This window comes from Lissotriton vulgaris, chromosome 2_1 (genome assembly GCF_964263255.1).
Source record: "Lissotriton vulgaris chromosome 2_1, aLisVul1.2, whole genome shotgun sequence".
Taxonomy (NCBI): domain Eukaryota; kingdom Metazoa; phylum Chordata; class Amphibia; order Caudata; family Salamandridae; genus Lissotriton; species Lissotriton vulgaris.
The window spans coordinates 292,040,915-292,061,837 of record NC_141687.1 but is presented as its reverse complement, the minus strand read 5'-3'; the positions used below and the strand labels follow the sequence as shown (position 1 = coordinate 292,061,837).

The following is a 20,923-nucleotide window of genomic DNA, read 5'->3' as shown; positions in this document are numbered from 1 at the left end:
GCACTATATTTCAGTACTTCATTTGTCACCACTTGTAGCCAGTGCCTTGTGACATTTTGCGGCTAATGTAAAGCTGATGCAGGTTGTACAACTGACTTGGTGACTTTAGGAAAGTAGAATCTGCGTTCATGGTCACCCCTACATTTTGCTGGTGTCATAATGTTTTCTGACAAGTCTGACTAGAATCCTGCTAATCAGGACACCAGTCTCTGTGCTTGTTCCCTAAATTGGACATGGTGAGTACTTAGGTATACTGCAGTTAGGCTACTGGAGTAACCCTGTAAGTCCCCAGTATATGGTATTAAGGCACATAGGGCAGTAGTGACACCAGGGGTCTCCCTTGGGCTGCAGCATGTATTATGCCACACATAAGAGACCATTCAAATTGTGACTACGGGCCTGCCATTGCAGCCTGTGTAAGCTGGTGCTAACACCACTTACAACCGATATAGGTATCCCTACAGCTGAGGTCACAACACTTAAAACCTATAAGTCACCCCTAAGAAAGGCCTTCCAATCCTGAAGGTAGGGTGCTGGGTCCTAAGTGTGAAGGTGCCCCTGCATGAGCAGAGCACCCCTCCAACCTTCGGAGTCTATTCTCCCAGGTTGTAAGTGTATCAGCCATTACGACAAAGAGTGGCCATGCGTCATTAGACGATCATCTCTAAACTGGCTGCAACACACCCTGCCATGTTGGGTATAAAACATGTTGGAATTATACTCCCACACCGTAAACGGTGTGGGAGGTATGATTCTATGCACTGTAAAGTTCCTCCGGGATGCCCTCAGTGCTCCCGGCACCAGTCTTTCAGAACCGTAGAGCAAGCTGGGGCTGCTGACGGACAGACAGGTTACTGCCCTCCTGCTGCTAAGCCAAGCTTGAGCAGGGGAAGGTAGAACAATAGGTATCCTGTCACACGGAGGTGTGATCACCTCCCAGACCGGGTTTAGTGTATTGGGGTGGGGAAGCTTGCCAGTGCCACTGTTTGTGTGAAGGACACTTTTGTTGCCCTCCTTGCATGCTTCAGTTCAAATCAGTTCAGGGAGCAGTTGTCTCCCGTTCTGGCGCGAAACTGGACAAAGGACATGGGAGTATCCTCCCTACAGTCCAGCCCCTCCTCTGGGAAGGACCCCAGAATAATTCCAACCCTTTCCTAAGGGTACTTAAGGGCTTACTTAAGGGGAAGACCTTAGATTCATTGTGGGAATCAATTTCAATTCAATTCAGTGTCATCTTCAACCGTCTAAACATTCTGACCGCATCAGACTGACCCTGTCAGACTGACCGCATTGAACTGCGCTTTGGGAACCGAGAGTGCAACCGGGAAGACTGACTGCTCCAGGTCTCATCGTCCTGCAAGCCTGCTGCAACGTCAGTGTGCGTACTCCATATAATGTCCTCACAGGGCCTGTGGACATCGAAAGACACCCAAAGGAATCTCCCATGGAGTTAAGGAGTCAATTCCCTACATCTGCAGGCACCGCAACGCAGCTGACCGGTTTGCTAATACTGGGCTCCTAAGGACTCCAACAAGCTCAGTAACACAGGTGACGGTTCTCCAACTCCCTCAAGGCCTGTGCTGTCTTCAGAAAGAGTGTGGCCAGTATCCCTCATCGGCATCACTGGAACAGAGCCCCTTTGCACCACGTCGGCTGCCCGTTGCTAAGGCTGGGCGAATCTGGTCTCCAGAGATCTTCGGGTCCTTTCAAAGGACTTTTATGATTCCAGTGGGCTACCCTGTTTGCTCGGCCCAGCTCTGGCTTATCTATACGTGGTGAGTCACTTGGAACTTGCTGGTCCTGACACTGCACCGGCTTTGATTTCTATGCATGTTGTCGGTGCCAAGGGGTGTTGGTGCCTCTGTCGAAAAATGACCCCCTGGCTCTCGGCATCCGATATGGGATAGCTTAAGAATGGCTCCTGGTCTACAACAGCATTGCCTGGTCCACACAGCTTCATCTCCCAGGGCACCGTCAACCACCCTGCATCCATTGATATTGGTGGGCATTCGTCTTCTGTGCCTCCTGGTCACTCCTGAGTGGCATAGACTCGGTACCCTGTGCTTCCAGGTACCTCCCATCCTGAATCCACCTTTGGGTTCCATCGGACTCCTTAGTCTTCTTCTCCAGCTGCATCTTTCCTGAAGTCCTCCATTGTGGTCTACAGCGGTTTCTGACGTCACTGGACACTCATGCACCTGCTTCCCTGGTAAAGGTATCCTGGTTCCTGGGGTATCCACGGGTGAGGGGACTCTGCAACCTTCCATCTTCTAATAGGTTTCTACAGGCTCCACCGGGAAGGGTCCTTTTTCTTTAAAACTGCAATCACGACTTACCCATTGACTTGTGTTGATCATGCGGTCATGTTCACACTCTGAACACGGCCTCCCCAACACTTCTACAACTTCTGGTTCCAGTCTCGACTTTAGTCGTAGTTCGCATACCACTATTTTTCGTATATGGTCTGGTCTCCCCCTGGAGACCACTGTTTATTTGTGCTACTTACATGCTATATTTCCTAAATATTGTGTGTATTGTGTTTCTATCGCCAAGTAAGAATAGTAAAATTGTGTTAGTGTCTGTAATAAAATACATATTTTTATAACTACAATGTGTGATTCTTTTTCACTTTACCTGTACCACAATATTATGTATTGGTTAAACAAGTTGCTTTACACTCCTGCTGGACTAAGCCTGAAGGCTGTTCTACACAGCTACCACTTAGCAAGCTTTCTCATATTGTCTAAGACCCACCATAAGGGTTCTCTGAATCAGTGCAAGGTGCTACAATTACATAAGTGGGCACCATAAACTAAGCCAGCCTCTCACAGTGACCTTTTATTTGAGATTTCACTGCACAGATCCCACAAGTACCCTTCATCAGATGGACATGGCACTAACCTGGGGAAGCAAAAACCCAGGTGCAAGACCCAATGATGACGCCACCCAATAAGATACCATAGTGGTGATCACTTACACCAGCAGTGGTAATTACTGGCTCAGGGTTTCGGGCCAACACTTAAGGTACCCATGCTTCTTACACCAGTGCAGTTCACTTTCCTGTAATTAAAATGATACATTCACGGAAGCGGAGTGAACTCACAGAGCACCTATTTCCCCGATTTTGATTTCAAGACTTCTTCAACATTTGATTTCAAGACTTATTCAACATTGGTGCATGAGGGTCAATACTTTATTCCACAAATCTCTTGTATGTTCATTATTTTCACTGATTTCCAAACACCTACTTGTATCAATTACTGTCTGGACACACGTTGTAATCATCTTTTACACGAGTGGACACTTCATTTGGAAGTTGCTTTAAAGGTACTGCAAGATCTCCTTCCCAGTCCACTCTTGGATTTATTGTGAAGCAGTTTACACAGCTGCTTGGAATCTGTGGCCCTTTCCGAGAGACTTACGGTCTTATGTCAGTGTGTGGTTTTAAGCTCGGGAGGAATTTTCAAGTTCTCCTATATTTAATAGTAGAAAATATGTCTAGAACCAACAACTGGCTTCTTCAATCACAGGCATCAATGCATATAGACATTGGTAGGACCCATCAGAGGGGAAAAACACGCCTCATCTCAAATAATCGATAGTTGAATTTGTAGAGCTATTTTGTGTATATGCTGGCATTATACATGCCAGCAGCTTGCTCCTAGAACATTTGTATTTCCTTAAACCTATAATAATGCACTTGGAGCATTGGCTGAAAAACACAAAACACTGAGGCAGCAAAATGAGGCACCGGCATAGCAAATGACATCATATTCACTCCCCAACTTCTGTAATCCCAGAATTTATCCCCAGACATCAAGCTAGCAGTTGACTCTTTCTCGTGTGTTAACAGGATGAGAAGAAAGTTGAAGCACTGCATAAAATGGGATTTATCTACCGCCTTAAAACCCAGCAGCTGCTCAAAAAAAAGGCTATTCAGAAAAGGGGGTGGTGATGGACAGAGCATCTGAATTAAACAGGATACTCGTACCCAGTCAACAGATCAGGGCTTGATCCATCACCGTTTTTTAGCTCAATGCACCATCCCAGCTCAGAACCTGGCTATATGCAAATTAGTCTGTCCCTGGCCCAGTGCATCATGGGAAAGGGCAGACCAAACTACCAAGCCAATTCTTTTACTGGAAAGGAAACAAGCTTCCGGGGACTGGTTTCTGGCATTACAGCCGTCTTCGGCCCGGCTTGTTTGAATCCTGATGGTGCAGTGAGCAAGGGACTCATGTCTGAGCATACCCTTCCACGGTTATGGTGGACAAAACGATTCAGAAAAGGGGGTGGTGGGGGGAGGAGCCTAACCAGCAACCGTGATGGCGGCCTGAGCCCTCGGCTCCGCCAATCCGTCTGCTTCCCTCCCGTACCGCTTCTTCTCCTGCTTGCTGTTTTGTGATTGTGGCGCGGTACTGGGCTCGGGAAGCGACGCTGGTTCTAGCGATGTGCTCCATGTCCGTCTCCCTGCTATGGAAGAGACGGGACGCCTTGTTTGCCTGATTGGGATCGGCGAAGGGGACCGGTCCTTTGTTCTCGGCTGTGCTTGGCCGGATTGCTGCAACATCGGCCACTGAGGGCAGGGCGAGGCGGCCGGCGAGAAGAGGCAGACGCTCTCGACCTCCAGCGGAGACGCAACAATCTTTCCTGTGATTTCCATGCTTTTCTAGCTACATCCCCGTCGTCGCTACAATTGTATCCCTCTCCCCGGTCGATCCTGTGAGTCTCCTTATCCTCAAGCGGAGACGGAGGGGGCCATCTTGGGCGGAGTGGCTAGAGCTTGGTATCGACAAACTGGACTGTGCTGGGGGCGCCCGCTACGGCTGACTCCTTGCTGCTCCTACGCGGGACGATAGAATGGAGGGTGCTGTCCTGGCCCCAGCGTCCTGGCTGTGCTTGTCGAGGAGCCGAGTGGATGGCCGGCTGCTACGGAGGGATACCGGCGATCTGAATCGAGGGCCGCCACACGCCTGGGATCCCCATGTGCAGGGGGCTGCAGAATCACTTCCTCCCGAGGCGCCGTTAAATATCGACGATGTTTTGAGTGCTTTGGCCGATTTGAGGGGCGCCTTGGGCTGCAATGTCCGGGATTTGGAGGGTCGCTTGGATGACATGTTGCCTCCGCTTTCCCCGACTGGCCGAGCTGGCGCTCGCGTGCGGGACACTTCGCCACACCCCGGGTTCGAGTACAGCGTTCTGCCTCTTCGGAGATGTGGTGGGGCACTGGAGGTGAGGGAGCCGAACATCTTCGTTCCGCTGCCGGTCACAGCAATGGCGAAAAGCGTGATTCCTGCATTGGTACAGCTGCTGGGGGATCGCCCTGGGACGCCATGCTTGCTGCCTCCACCGGGAACTACTGGCGAGAATGGTACTTTTATTCTGAACATGCTGCTTCTGCTTGGATTGTCTAACTTCGGAGGACTGCTGCTGGATGTTTGCCTGCAATATATCTTTGTGGACCACACTGTCCTGCGCCGGATGGAACATGTTGAACGGTTGCTTGACTCGCTGTGGTCGTTTTGGCTGCTTCTCCTGTTCAGTATGACTCCCTCGCCACTGTACCTCACTGGCACGCTGGATCGCAAGGGACAAGGTTGACTCTGCTTTTTCCCCTTCCTACTTGCCGTTGCTTACATTCTTACGATTGGGCTGGATAGATGGGAGAGCTGGACGTTGGCTAGGATTTGATTAGGAGTCGGGGGTAAGATGGCCGATAATATTCGTGATGCTGTTTCGGGTGCAAATGGTTGGCCCTCCTCCGGTAATATAGGTTTCCTCTTTCTTCCTTTTCCTCTTCTTTATTTCGGGTACTCTTTTGGGGAGACAGACACACTGCTAGGGGGGGTAGGCCATAGCCTCTGCATGCGTGTAGGGTGGAGGGTAGGGGGGGGGTTTATTATTTTATCCGCTTGGTTCTATGGGCCTTTTTTTCTTCTTTCTGCATTCCTTTTTCTTTCCCCTTTTTTCATCGGGTCAATGGCGTTAGTTGTAGTGGGGTGGGTAGCAATTGGCACGCAACGTATCCTGTGATTGTCTATCCTTGTGTGCTGCCTTGGTGCCGCCATTTTGATGTTGTCTTCACGCTCGCAGTATCTCTTTGCTAAGCGTCGCCCACTTCAGTTTTGGTTGGTATGTTTGGTCCTTGATCCTCCCTAGTCTTTATAATAACTATACTTCATAAAAACTAATAAAATAAACCTTCACTTCTCCTGCTCCCCGGTAGTATATATCTCCCCAGTGTAACTCGAGTCGACTGTAATTCGATTGTAGAACTACCGCGGTGCCGTATTGCTTGCTGAAGTGCCTCAAATGTTGTCGTGGCCGGCCGGATGGTTGTAGGCCCGTATTTGTATCATGACATTGTGCAATAAAGGTTTTCAAAAATTTAAAAAAAAAAAAAAAAAAAAAGGGGGTGGTGATGGACAGAGTATCTGAATTAAACAGAACACTCCTACCCAGTCAACAGATCAGGGCTTGATCCATCACCGTTTTTTAGCTCACTGCACCATCCCAGCTCAGAACCTGCCCACATGCAAATTAGTCTGTCCCTGGCCCAGTGCATCATGGGAACAGGGCAGACCAAACTACCAAGCCAATTCTTTTACTGGAAAGGAAACAAGCTTCCGGGGACCGGTTTCTGGCATTACAGCCGTCTTCGGCCCGGCTTGCTTGAATCCTGATGGTGCAGTGAGCAAGGGACTCATGTCTGAGCATACCCTTCCACGCTTATGGTGGACAAAACGATTCAGAAAAGGGGGTGGTGATGGACAGAGTATCTGAATTAAACAGAACACTCCTACCCAGTCAACAGATCAGGGCTTGATCCATCACCGTTTTTTAGCTCACTGCACCATCCCAGCTCAGAACCTGGCTACATGCAAATTAGTCTGTCCCTGCACTGGGAACAGGGCAGACCAAACTACAAAGCCAATTCTTTTACTGGAAAGGAAACAAGCTTCCGGGGACCGGTTTCTGGCATTACAGCCGTCTTCGGCCCGGCTTGCTTGAATCCTGATGGTGCAGTGAGCAAGGGACTCATGTCTGAGCATACCCTTCCATGCTTATGGTGGACAAAACGATTCAGAAAAGGGGGTGGTGATGGACAGAGTATCTGAATTAAACACACGGCTGTAATGCCAGAAACCGGAAGCTTGTTTCCTTCCCAGTATACGAATTGGCTTGGTAGTTTGGTCTGCCCTGTTCCCACGATGCACTGGGCCAGGGACAGACTAATTTGCATGTAGCCAGGTTCTGAGCTGGGATGGTGCAGTGAGCTAAAAAACGGTGATGGATCAAGCCCTGATCTGTTGACTGGGTACGCGTGTTCTGTTTAATTCAGATACTCTGTCCATCACCACCCCCTTTTCTGGCTCAAAAAAAGGCAGCAGTAAGTTAGGGGCAGGCATTCAACAAGACACAGCAGAACGCTTCCCAGAAAGCACTCACCAGACAGTGTTAGGTGGATTGTAAGTGGCGGGTTCTTAATTAAATTCTAATGGCAGAGACCTAGATAAAAACCCAAATACAGTTCTACAAGATGTACATGCCCGGGCTGGTATCTCGAAATTCCCGATTTAGCCTGATAAGTTTCTGTATACTCCACCAAGCTTATCTATCCCCAGAACGTATCAACCGCTACTTAGACGGCACAGACGCCTGATGCCAAAGGTGTAATGCACAGGGGGCAACTTTTACTTATATGGTGTGGAGCTGCACCTCCTTAACGCAATACTGGCAGGAAGTTACACAGGAGACAGCGAGGGTAACGGAGAGGGTGGTCCCCTGCACACCTGCCCATGTATTGCTCAATCTGTTCCCACACACTGCCAAAACCAAGACTACATATAGGTTTCAGGACCTGGCATTTATCCTCTCGAAACGAGAAATAACTAGTAGCTGGAAGAAACCTGATGGCCCCAACGTGCACAGATGGAAACAAGAGCTGGTGAAATGGGCTGGATGTGAGGGCAGGGTCCTGCTTAGGAATTCACGGTGAGGAGTGGGCAAGCCGGAACAAGCTCAGGCATGGGAGGGGCTGATGGCGGACTTAAGAGAAGACGGTGCAACGGAGGCTTACACCCCAGAGAGATCCCCCCACACGTAGAGAACCCCCAGGGACCAGATAAAGACGGAATAACACAGTAGAGTCAGAGGGAAGGGAACATTACATTGCATCGACACACATAGGAGAGGCTGTAGGTGCGATGAAGGGCCCCGGCGCAGCACCATTACACACACCTCTAGCGTAAGAGAGTTTACTAACTGAGCCCAATAACAATAGTGGGGAGACAGCAGTGCAGGGTGGGAGGGAGAGGGGGAGGCCTAGTTTCTTGTTTGGGAAGGGGGATTTTCTCGTATGTACGCCGAACCGATACCAGATCGCAGGTGTTAATATTACAGTAAACGAGTGAGGATGGGACGCAGCAGGGGCAACAATTGATGCATTTATCTGGTTGTGTCAATTTATTCTGTATATTCAAACCCTGAAAGTGGGTACGATTTATGACATGTAAAAGGCAATAAACTTTGTTTAAAATATATGTACGTGCCCGGGCTATTAACGAAGAACACTTGAAACAACAGTAGTTACATCAAGATAAACAGCAAGTCGCAGCACACTTCCCGGCTCCATCTCAAAGCATATACGTTTCTGCTAACTGTATTCACTTGAATCCTAGGAAGGTTTCTGAGATGTCCTGAAACCTTATGCATGCAACTGAAACACAGACATGTTACTGGAGAGATCAGAAAAAGGTACTGTCACCACTGTGTGAAGTTCAACCTTAAGTTTAAGAACTCAACATTGAACAATCTACTTCTCTAGCAATTTGACCCCCCTTGAAGCGCACACGAAAACCCAGTGGCATGATTAAGTCACCCCAAAGGAAGAACTCTACAGGCAAATAACATGCATGAACAACAGAGGGCGGCAGTCTTTTGTTCTCATGGTCTTACCACTTCTTGCACAAGACTGATCAATTCCATAAGCCGGCGCCGAAGTTTTGCCACCTCTTCATTAACTTTTGTTACATGCTGTTCATAAATTTCAGCTAACGGCTTAAAGGTATGCCCTCCATGCTAAAAAAAAAAGGGAAAAGTACAATACTTAAAATGACACTGTAAAATTTGCAGGGTGTGCTTTTTTCATAATTATCCTTTAATTAGATGTCTAACATATCTGAAATTTACATCCAAAATGTAAGAACATATATAGTCAATCTGCCGCGTTTAGTACAAAAAGCTCACTGTCTTGAGTCAAACCAGTAGACACAAGTATTTCTCTTTACATTCTCATCGCATATCTAGGCTGGCATGCTGCGGTGCTGAGATAATGTTTGCTCAGCAAAAACAGTTTTCATTATGAACCCTAAACACAGGCCTTGCCCGGCAAATGAGTTTCAACTCGTTTGTCCCGAATATCGAAGATTGCCAATCAATAAATAGAAAATAGACAGGCAGGTGAGTGAATTAAGAGTAAATGTAAAGGGCAGTGCAAGAGTAAGAAAACAAGTTACTTACCTGTAACTTTGGTTCCCCAGTATTGGTAACTTTCATAGATTCCCATGCTTTGTATCATTCCCCGTCGTCGGACTGGGAGTCTCGGTAATAAAAAATATCATAGTAGTAGGTACAAAAGAGAAAGGAAAGGCCTAGGCCTCATTCCCTTTTGTAACATATCAGCCTCTTTTTGTAAAAGAGACCAAACTCTAGGCGTCAGCCAATCAGAAGAGCCTCACCCTTAGAACCTTCCTGAAGGAACCTCAGAGCCTCAGATTTTCGTAGCCGTAGAGTGCTAGACACCACACCTGCTGAAGGCTGAGCTTTCCCCGGGGAGGTGGGTGGGCGCATGGGAATCTATGAAAGTTACCAATACTGGGGAACCAAAGTTACAGGTAAGTAACTTGTTTTCTTGCCCCAGTATTGGAACTTTCATAGATTCCCATGCTTTGTATCAGAATAGCAAGCAGTAAAACATCATAAACACATTTTGTAAAGCAGTACATTATGACATTAGCAAGAAATTACAAAATGTGTCACCCATGGAAGGTGGGATAGAAAGGAAAGCTCACCCATCACTTGAAGAGGTTTCTCAGGACAGCTTGGCCCACAGCCGCATCATCCTGCTGCAAGGATTCTAAGCAATAATGCTTAGTGAACGTGTGTACGCTGCTCCAGGTAGCAGCCCGGCAGATGTCCTTGACATGTACCCCCGCAAAGAGGGCCGAAGAAGAAGCCACCGACCTTGTCGAGTGAGCGCGGATCTTACCCACCAGAGGTTTTCCTGCTAACTGGTGGCAATGCAGAATGGCACTTGAAATCCATCTCGAGATCCCCTGTTTGGACAGAGGGAGACCCTTGTTTGGACCGCCGAAGGCAATGAATAATTGCGAAGATTTCCTAAAGTCCTTGGTGCGGTCTATGTAGAACTTTAGACATCGTTGCAAATCCAGAGTGTGCAATGTCTTTTCTGCTGGAGTGACTGGGTTCGGAAAAAACGTTTTAAGTATGACTGGTTCATTTAGATGAAAGTCAGTGGGGACTTTTGGAATGAACTTTGGGTTCGTCCTTAAGATGGTAGTGTTCTTTTTGAATTGCAAAAATGGTTCTTGGATAGTCAGGGCCTGTATTTCCCCTACTCGCCTCGCTGACGTGAGGGCCAAGAGTAGAGCTAACTTCCACGATAAGAACTTTAGGTCTGAGCGGTGAATCGGCTCAAAAGGTCCTTTCATTAGCTGAGCCAGGACTAAGTTCAGATGCCACGTTGGAGGAGGAGATCGCACTGGTGGATAAACCCTGAACAGGCCTTTGAGGAATTGCTTGACAATTCTCGCAGACCACAAAGAAGGACCCGAGCCCGCCCTTCTGAATCTCGAAATCGCCGCTAAATGAATCTTGATGGTAGAATGGGACAGATTAGACTTAGCTAGCGAGAGTAGGTAAGGCAGGAGCTGATGAGGTTGTGACATGAAAGGATCAATCTTTTCTTTATTGCACCAAATACAAAATCTCTTCCACTTTAATCTGTATGTTTTGTTCGTAGACGGAGCCCTCGCCTGAGAAAGGATGTCTTTGACCTCCGTGGAAAGTGGGACATTCATGTATTCTCGCTGGTCAGGAGCCATGCGGTCAGGTGCAACGACCTTGGGTCTGGATGCCAAACTTGCCCTCCGGACATTGCCAAGAGATCCGGAACGTCCTCTAGCGTTATCGGAGGTTCCAGCGATAGCAGATGTAGTTCGGTGTACCAGAATTGTCTTGGCCATGCCGGGGCTATTAGGATGAGTCTGCATGGTTCTGTTTTCATCTTCCTGATGAGTCGAGGAAGCAGGGGGATCGGTGGAAATGCATAGAGGAACCTCCCCGTCCAGGCTATCGACAGGGCATTGCCCAACGAGTCTTGGTGATGGAACCTGCTGGCGTAGGCTGGACACTTTCTGTTGGTTGGAGTTGCAAAAAGGTCCACCTCTGGTGTGCCCCATTGTTGAAAGAGTAGATCCAGAACTTGTTGCTTCAGCTCCCACTCGTGAGTGACTGAGGTGAGTCTGCTCAGTCTGTCTGCGCCTTCGTTGAGCACTCCTGGTAAGTGCTCCGCCCTCAGAGAAATTCCGTGAAGAATCGTCCATTCCAGAATCTGCTGAGCCTCTCGTGACAAGGGAAGTGATCTGGTCCCTCCCTCCTTGTTCACATAATGCATAGCCGTGGTGTTGTCTGTCCTGACTAGCACCTGTGAACCCCGGAGACGCGGAAGAAAGGCTTGAAGGGCCAGCCTTATTGCTCTCAGCTCCAACAGGTTGATGTGTAACTTTTGGTCGCTTGGGGACCAATGGCCGCTGACCTGCAGGTCCTGCATCACGGCTCCCCATCCCTCCAATGACGCATCCGTCGTCAGCACGTGAGGTGATTGAACGCTTGCGAAGGATAGACCTCGGCATAAGTTCTGTTGATTTGACCACCAACGCACTGCGTCTTTCATGTTTCGAGTGACCAGCACTTTGTCGTCGAACGATCCGTGCACTTGTTGCCACTGGAGGTCCAGTTGCTCCTGCAGGGGGCGCATCCGGAGCCTGCAGTGCGGGATCAGGGGGATACAGGATGACATTTTCCCCAGCAGCGACTTTTAGCTGCGTACAGAAAGACACTTTTTTCTTTGAAGGTTTCCTGCTAGTGTCTGCAGTTTCTGAATTCTCTCTTTAGTCGGAAAGGCTTTGGAAAGCTGTGAATCCAGCATTGCTCCGAGGAACCGAGCTCTCTGTGACGGCAGCAGCGTGGACTTGTCTCTGTTCAAGGTGAGACCCAGATTGTGGAACAGAGTGGTGCAAGCCTGCACCGCGTCCTGCGCTAATGTTTTGGTTGGGGCCTTCAGTAACCAATCGTCCAGGTAAGGGAAGACCTGGAAGTGATGTTTTCGCAGGAATGCTGCCACAGGTGCCAGCACCTTCGTAAAAATCCTTGGAGCAGAGCGAAGGCCGAACGGCAAGACTCTGAATTGAAAATGGCTCTTGGCTACTGTGAAGCGCAGGAGCCTTCTGTGCGCTGGGTGAATTGGGACATGGAAGTACGCGTCCTCCAGATCGAGTGTGGCCATATAATCCCCCGGGTTGATCATCTTCAAAACATCCTGCAGGGACACCATCCTGAAGGATAGGGAGATGAGATAGGCATTTAGCTCCCTGAGGTCGAGGATGGGACGCCATTTCTCTCGCGTTTTCCTCACCAGGAAGAACCTGGAGTAGAAGCCCTGGCCCCGTTGATTGGAGGGGACCGGTCCCACCGCTCCCTTGCGGAGCATCTGTTGAACCTCTAGTCGTAGGAGATGAAGATGACGCGATGGTATGGCTGATGGGGGTCTGGGTGGAGGAACTTCCGTAAACTCTAAAGTATGTCCTCGTTTGATTATGTTGAGCACCCAACGGTCCGATGTAATTTGGGACCAATTCAGAAGGAATTTTGACACCCTGCCTCCAACTGATGATCTCTTGGAGGAGGGAACAGTAGGCAGAGCCAGGAGGCCGCTATTGGCGTTTAGATGAATCCCGTCCACGGGCAGCCTGCTTGCCCTTATTGTATGGCCGTGTATAACCAGAGGACTGGCCCTGTCTCTGCTGGTAGGATTGGCGATTCGGTTGGTATCCAGAGCTGGTCGAAGAGTAGCGCTGTTGTTGGTATGCGCCCCTGTAAGTGCCACCTCTGCCTCTTGTGCCCCTAAAAGGAGTTTTGCGGTACTGGAGCGTTCCCAACGATCTAGCCGTCTCTGTGTCCTTTTTTATCTCCTGAAGTGTGTCGTCGATTAGTTTGCCGAAGAGTGCCTCACCATCAAACGGAAGATCCAGGACCTTATTTTGGATTTCTGGTCTAAACCACGTCGCCTTTAGCCACCCCTGGCGCCTTAACACTGCCGCTCCTGCCAAAGCTCTAAAGGACGTAGTGGCAATGTCCATGGCACAATCTATGATCTCCATGGAGACCGCTTCACCTTCTTGCAAGGTCTTCTTGGCTTCCAGCCCCGATTCTGGAGGAAGTTGATCCAAATAGGGAGCTATATCGCACCACAACTGGCGATCATATCGTCCCAGTATCGCCAAAGCATTGGCTGCGCGAACCAGAAGGCTAGCGATGGATGAAAATCTCTTGCCTGTGCTATCCAACCGACGTCCATCCTTATCAGGAGGGGCCGTTAAGGGTGCAGAAGGGTTCCGTGACTTCCTTTGCGCTGCCTGTGAGATTACAGAGTCCGGTCTGGGATGACCTGTCAGGGCAGCCGGTCCATCCTCCGGCGCTTTATACTTCTTGTCAAGGCGCGGTAGAACAGGGACTACCGTGGCTGGGTTTTTCATGGTCTTTAACCCCTCCTCCCATATATGGTCCACAATCGGAATGGACCTCGTAGACTTACGGTGAGTGTCTTTAAAGTCATACAAGAAACACTCCGTTGTTTGCGCAGGCAAGACCAACTTAAATCGGCCGGCTGCACGTTCCATCAGTTGGTGAAAACTACCAATGTCAGCAGGAGGAGAATCGCCTAGGTCCTGGTGTGGCGATGCCTGATCCGGGTGGACGTAATCATTGTATTCATCTCCATCCTGATCCGAGTCCGGACGATTATCGGAAGACACATCCGTGTCATTATTATGATCCCTATCCGGATCATCTGCTGGATCAGACGGAGCCTGGGGCAGTGGCCGCTGTGGTTGAAGAGGAGACTGCACCGGGTGCATAGGTGGGACAATTAAAGAGTGGTCCCTAACTGGAGTTGATGGAATAGATCTTCTCGGAGCTGGGCGCTCAGCCTTGGATTTATAGTCATGCAACATCTTGTGCAGGTCATGTAGGAAGGACGTCGGGACTGAAACCATGCCCTGTGACTCATAGTCCCTTGGCTCATCAGTTTGTGGGTAGTAACCGCCACCCTGTTCATATGCTTCCTCCGAGTCAGTTTCTTGACTTTTAATGAGTAGTTGCGAAGGGCTATTCGCATAATCAAAGCCATCCTGACCGTCTCCCTCAGAGTCCTCCTGGTCTAACAACAGTGTGGGAGGCAATGACGGCACTCTTCTTGGGGACGTCATTTCAGGCGTGATCCTCGTAAGAGAAATCGTTACCCTCCTCTCTGCAGCCAATATTGTAGGCTGCTCCGTCAGTGCCGGTGAAATCCTCGTCGACGAGATAGGAATGGAGGAAGTCGTCGTCGACGCCACCGACGACGAGCCCGCCGTCGATGTTGAAATCGTTGTCGTCGTTGAAGCACTCGTCGACGACATGACCGTCGTCGACACCGTCGTCGACACCATCGTCGTCGATGCGCCCGTCGTCGACGGCGTCGTCGATGTGCCCGTCGTCGACGACGTCGTCGTCGGTATCGCCGTCGTCGCCCCTGCCGTCGACGGCTTCTTCGTCGACGATGTCTTCACCTTCGTCGACGATGTCGTCGGCATACTGTCCGTCGACGCTGCAGTCGTCGAGGTCTTCTTCGTCGACGACGGCGCCTTAGCCGTCGACGCTCCCGTCGACGAGCCCGTCGAGGGAACCAATTGGATCTTGGGCTTCATTTTAGTCGTCGACGGAGCCACCGTCGACGATGTCTTCGTCGTAGAGGACTTGGAACTCCTCTCAGAAGAATGTGAAGAGGGTTTCTTGAAGGCTGGGTCTGTCTTCTCACCCTTAGGAGGCGAAACCAATTCCGTCTTGCCCGACCCACTGCGGTGGGGGGAACCTCCTGAACCCCGGCCATCAGACTCACTGGGGGTCTTCCTTGAAGCCTTAGAGGGGCGCCCAGTAGAGGAAGAGGGGGAACCTCTACCCCTTTTCACTGACCTTTTAGAAGAAGCGCAGGACACTGATTCCTCCTCATCACTGGAAACTCCATGTTTCCTCTCCTTCTGCCTCTGCAACCATGTCAGAAGCCGTCCAGCACGATCTCTCAAGGTCTTGGTGGAGAGAGTGCGGCAAATGCGACAGTCCTCTGCCTTGTGATCAGGATACAGGCAGTAAATGCAATCCTTGTGTTTGTCTTAAACAAACAGCCTCTTCTTACCACAGGTGGAACAGGGTTTAAAAAGGGCTTTTTTCTTCTCAACTTCAGCCATCTTGATGAAGAAAGGTGTTTCCTGAAGAATCTGAAGAAAAATCTGAAGAAATATCTATATAAATGAGTTCAAAAGAGTAGAAATAGAGCAGAGCTCAATGGAGACTCCCTAGCACAACGTGCGGTAGAAAATCTGAGGCTCTGAGGTTCCTTCAGGAAGGTTCTAAGGGTGAGGCTCTTCTGATTGGCTGACGCCTAGAGTTTGGTCTCTTTTACAAAAAGAGGCTGATATGTTACAAAAGGGAATGAGGCCTAGGCCTTTCCTTTCTCTTTTGTACCTACTACTATGATATTTTTTATTACCGAGACTCCCAGTCCGACGACGGGGAATGATACAAAGCATGGGAATCTATGAAAGTTCCAATACTGGGGCAAGGAGTAGTTTCTGTCCTGTAACTCCAGTGCTGTAGTAGGGGTATCTCTGTTATAGTCATAATCTAGTGAATAGTCCCGCCCATGTGCGTGGACCCCGGCAATCAAAAATAATCTCTTAAGTTGTCAAAATAATGCGGAAACTGCAAGACACTTAAGAGAGAATTTAAAGACAAATAATGCAGCCTATATCCACAGGCTACACTGTCCAGTACTTCAACTAGAAATTCCACCAAAATTCACCACACACAGCCCAGCCTGCTAGTTTCTACCATAGAGAAACCTGCCTCCCCCAGTCAAAGACTCAGGAATGATAGAGAGGAAGGTAGGGACAGACAAGCCCCATAGGCTGCCATTATGTGGCTTAAATAGGATACTGTGCCTTTAAGAGAACTTTCCAGACTTCTCCCAGTATCCCAGAATGCATAGCAGGTCCAACTTACTTTCAGTTCTTTTTTCCGGCTCCTGCTTACAGGACCCTGGCATTGAGCTCTCCCTTTTTCAAGGGTTTATTGAATTCGTTTTTGCACTTTTTGACTTTTAAAAGTGTTGCAGTTACTGCTTGGTGTTCTCTTCTCACTTTTGTGCTGTTTTTTAGGCGTTTTGGGGCTCCGAAATGCCTGGCCTTTTTGTTAAGTGCCCAGCATGTGAGAGGAAGAAGGCCAAAAGCGACCCCCATGATGTCTGCATCGTGTGCCTTCCAGAAGATCATGGCCCTGAGGAGTGTGTTATCTGCCAGCAACTTTCTGCTAGGACCCTCAGGGACAGATTGAAGATCAGGCTGGCTGGCCTGGAGGATAGGCGTCAACGCGCTGCAGGTGGGTCTGGGCAGCCTGGGAGGGATCCCTCTGCCTCTGCTGAGGCCCCTGGGGGGCTCCCCGGGGGCAGGAAGTCCAGCCAACGATCCCATTCTCCGTCGACGTCGAGGGCTTCGACGACGGCGTCGAGAGGGATGACGACGGCGTGCTCCCCGTCTCCCCGGGGCTCCGGGTCGAGACGGCGTGACGGCTCGACGGCGAAGGAGAAGCCGACGTCGAAGCCGCCGTCTACGTCATCGTCTTCGTCGACGTCGAGGTCTTCATACCGACGCCGAAGGCGCAGGGACGTGTATCGACGCTCGCCGTCGAAGCGGCACCGACGCTCGCCGTCGAGGCGAGACCGTCGGTCGTCGTCGAGGCGACACCGCCGATCGACGTCGAGGGGCTCCTCGCCGTCGAGGACATCAAGACGACGACGGCGGTCGACGTCGAGGACATCAAGACGACGGCGGTCGACGTCTAGGGTGGACCGCCCGACGTCGAGAGGGCGACGTGAGAGGTCGCGCAAGAGGAGATCGACGTCGAGGAGTCGACGTTCGACGCCGAGGATGAGAGGGTCGACGTCGAGGGGACGACGTTCGACGCCGGAGTCCAGGAAGCGCCATTCGACGCCGGAGAAGCGTCGTTCTGCGTCCAGCAGACAGCGGTCAGCGTCGAGGAGTAGGTCACCCTCTCCAAAACAACACAGAGGGGGCTCTAGCCCCAGGAGTCACGCCGCTTCCAGTGGACGCAAGAGGAAGCGGTCGCCTGCGGATGGGGATGGATCTCCGCACCCGTCCCCTAAAGGGTCACCGGGCTCGGTGTACTCGGAAGTGTACACTCCGTCTCGACCCAGGACTCCTACTCCTCCACCCGTACCTAAGGAGGACCCTCCGCCCTTGCCACCACTTCCTGCGGGGGATCCTGCTCCACCTCCGGTCCCTCCGCATGGGCCCACCCCGCAGCCGGTGGTTCCTCCGCCGAGGTCCACTTCACTGCCGTCCCTGCCTGCTCCTCCCAAGGGGACCCCGAAACCGAAGCCCCGGGAGGATCCGAAGAGGCCCCGTGAGGAACCACGGAAGACCCCTCCTCGCAAACCGAAGGAGCGCCCTAGAGCTGGCAGGTCTCGTTCTCGCTCTAGGCGCAGATCTTCCACGAAGTCGAGACACCGCCATAGGAGGCGCGAATCTCGCTCTCGCACGAGATCATCTGGGACCAGGGACTATTCACCTACGCTATCGGGGTCGCCGGACACCAGAGTGTCCCCGATAGATGACCTGGTTGCCTTTCAGGACGTCCTGTTGAGGGGCGCGGCGAAGCTAGGCATTACACTGACAGTGCCTACTCCGAAGACGTCCGTCATTTTCGAGACTCTACATCAGAGGCACATGTCTCGTCCCCTCCTGCCCTTGGTGCCGGGCCTGGAAGAACCGGCTATGGCGCTGTTTCTCACCCCGGCGGTGACGAGAGCGGCCCCGTCCAGACTACTAAAGAAGTACCGGGCTCCCGACTCGGATCCGGCCTTTTTGAGAGCGGAGCCTCCGCCTGACTCAGTCATCGTCACGGCGGCCCGCAAGCAGCATGCCACCACTCCGACCTCCACGGTTCCCCTGGACAAGGATTCTAGGTGGATGGACTCGGCGGGGCGAAAAATCTGTGGGACTTCCGCGACATCCATGAAAGCGGCGAGTGCCACGGCTCTGTTGGGGCGTTACGACCGCGCCCTCTGGGACTCCCTCGAGCGCTTTGCGGAGCATTTACCTCGGGAGCAGCGTGAAGACTTCATGGAAGTCCTGAGTGAGGGGATGCTGGTGGCCAACCAGATAATCAGCGCGGCTGCGGACTCTTCCCTGTTGGCTGCTCACGGGTTCTGCCACGGGATCAACCATGGCTCCGGCTGACGTCCCTGAAACCGGACGCACAGCAGAGGGTGGCCAATCTGCCGTTTTCCGGGGAGACCCTCTTCGGGAAGCACGCAGATGATGAAATGGCCCGCATGAAGGCGGAGGCTGAAACGCTGACGGCTGTGGGCCTGGAAAAGCCCAAGGAGACCAAGAAGCAGTACCGCCCTTTCCAACGGCGGTTCGGAGGACAAGGCCGAGGACGGGGACAGGCTTCGGGGCACTCGCAACAGCAGCAGCCGTTCCAGAAGCGGCAGAAGGGCAGAGGCAGAAGGGCAGAGGAGGCCAGCAATCGGCTCCGGCGCCCAAGGGCCAGGCGGGGTCTAGGCCCTAGGAACTTACTTCCCCCGGATCCGTTACCCACTCCGGTAGGGGGAAGCATCCAACTTTTTCTGGCAGAGTGGAGAAAAATTACTCAGGACAAGTGGGTGCTGAATATTGTTTGCAATGGATACAGTCTTCGGTTCACCAGCCCTCCTCCAGCGATTCCCCCGGTCAGCTCGCAGTTTCAGCTGCGCGAGCTTCAGGCGGAAGCGGATATCCTGTTAAGGAAAAGGGCGATAGAAGACGTACCTCTGTCTCAGAGAGGAAGAGGTCTGTACTCCCGGTTCTTTCTGGTTCGCAAGAAGGACAAGAACGAGTTCAGGCCCATTCTGGATTTGCGACAGGCAAACAAGTGGATTCGCAGAGAAAGTTCCGCATGCTGTCGTTGCACCAGATCTACCTTCAGTTGCAACAGGGAGACTGGCTGTGCGCTATAGACCTACAGGATGCTTACTTCCATGTGCCCATTGCACACAAACACAGGAAGTTCCTGCGGTTCCAAGTCGGCACCAATCACTATCAATACACAGTACTCCCATTCGGACTGAAGTCTGCGCCGAGGACATTCTCGAAGTGCATGGCGGTGGTAGCGGCACACCTGAGGAAGAACAAGGTGTTCGTCTACCCTTACTTGGACGATTGGCTGATCAAGGCATCCTCCTTCTCGGAAGCGCGAGCACACTTCCAGAAGACGTGCGTTCTCTTGAACAAGCTGGGGTTGCACATCAACATGGCCAAGTCTGTCCCGACTCCGGTCCAATGCATACAGTACTTGGGAGCCTCCATCAATACGCTGTCGGCAAGCGTGTCTCCTTCGGAAGAGCGACGATTATCACTCCTTCGGAAGGCTCAGGCTCTTATGACGACTCCATCTACAACAGTGAGGACGGTGTCTTCTCTACTGGGATCGATGGCCTCTTGTATCTTCCTGACGCCACACGCACGGCTGCACATGATACCGTTGCAGGAGTGCTTGGAGGACCAGTGGGATCAGAGGAAAGGATCTTGGGACGACAAGATTCGCCTATCGCTGCATGCTCTTCAGTCCCTGAAGTGGTGGTGTTCGGCGGAGAATCTCCTCAGAGGGGTTCCCTTTCACAAGGACATTCCCACGCAGACTGTCGTGACGGATGCGTCTCTTCTGGGATGGGGGGCGCACTCCGGGACTCTGCAGATTCAAGGCACGTGGTCACCGATGGAGGCCACGTATCACATCAATTTCCTGGAACTCAGAGCTGTTCACTTGGCGCTGAAGGCCTTTCTTCCGTCCTTCCGGACCAACTCTCTGCTTGTACAGACGGACAATACCACCACGATGTATTACCTCAACAAGCAGGGGGGGTCGAGATCGCGCACTCTGTCACAGGAGACGCAGACGATCTGGCACTGGCTCCTGGCCAGAGGACTGACGATAACGGCCACCCATCTACCAGGTGTGCAGAATGTTCAGGCAGACGCACTGAGCAGACTGCTTCAGGAAAACCACGAATGGGTCATAAACGACGAAGTACTAGGGGAAGTCTTCGCAAGGTGGGGAACTCCAGACGTAGATTTGTTCGCCACCGCCGAAAACAGCAAGTGCAGAGACTTCGCCTCCAGGTACTTCCAGCAAGGGACGCTGGGGAATGCGTTATGGATCGACTGGACGAACAACTTTCTGTACGCCTTTCCTCCCATTCCCCTGATTCCGGCGGTGCTCATCAAGCTGGCCCGGTCCAGGGCTCGGATGATACTCATCGCCCCGGAGTGGCCCAGACAGTGGTGGTTCACGGACCTTCTTCACCGGTCTCTCCTTCCTCACATTCGGTTGCCGTGCAGGCCGGACCTTCTCACGAAGTTCGGGGGACGGATGTTACACCCCAACCTCTCGTCTTTGAGTTTGGCGGCATGGCTCCTGAGATAGTGCAGTATGGCCATCTTAATCTGCCCGATTATTTCATGGA

At 51.4% G+C, this 20,923-nt stretch overlaps 1 protein-coding gene across 6 annotated transcripts in view; it reads right to left on the bottom strand.

The window, feature by feature from the left end:
- Positions 1-20,923, bottom strand: part of TRIM37 (tripartite motif containing 37) — a 1,151,903-nt gene that overhangs the window by 847,210 nt on the left and 283,770 nt on the right. For all 6 annotated transcript variants that reach the window (XM_086954978.1, XM_086954980.1, XM_086954981.1 and 3 more), the window contains exon 6: positions 8,959-9,081. In XM_086954978.1, coding sequence (XP_086811104.1) covers positions 8,959-9,081 — 123 coding nt within the window. The remainder of the gene's footprint in view (positions 1-8,958; positions 9,082-20,923) is intronic.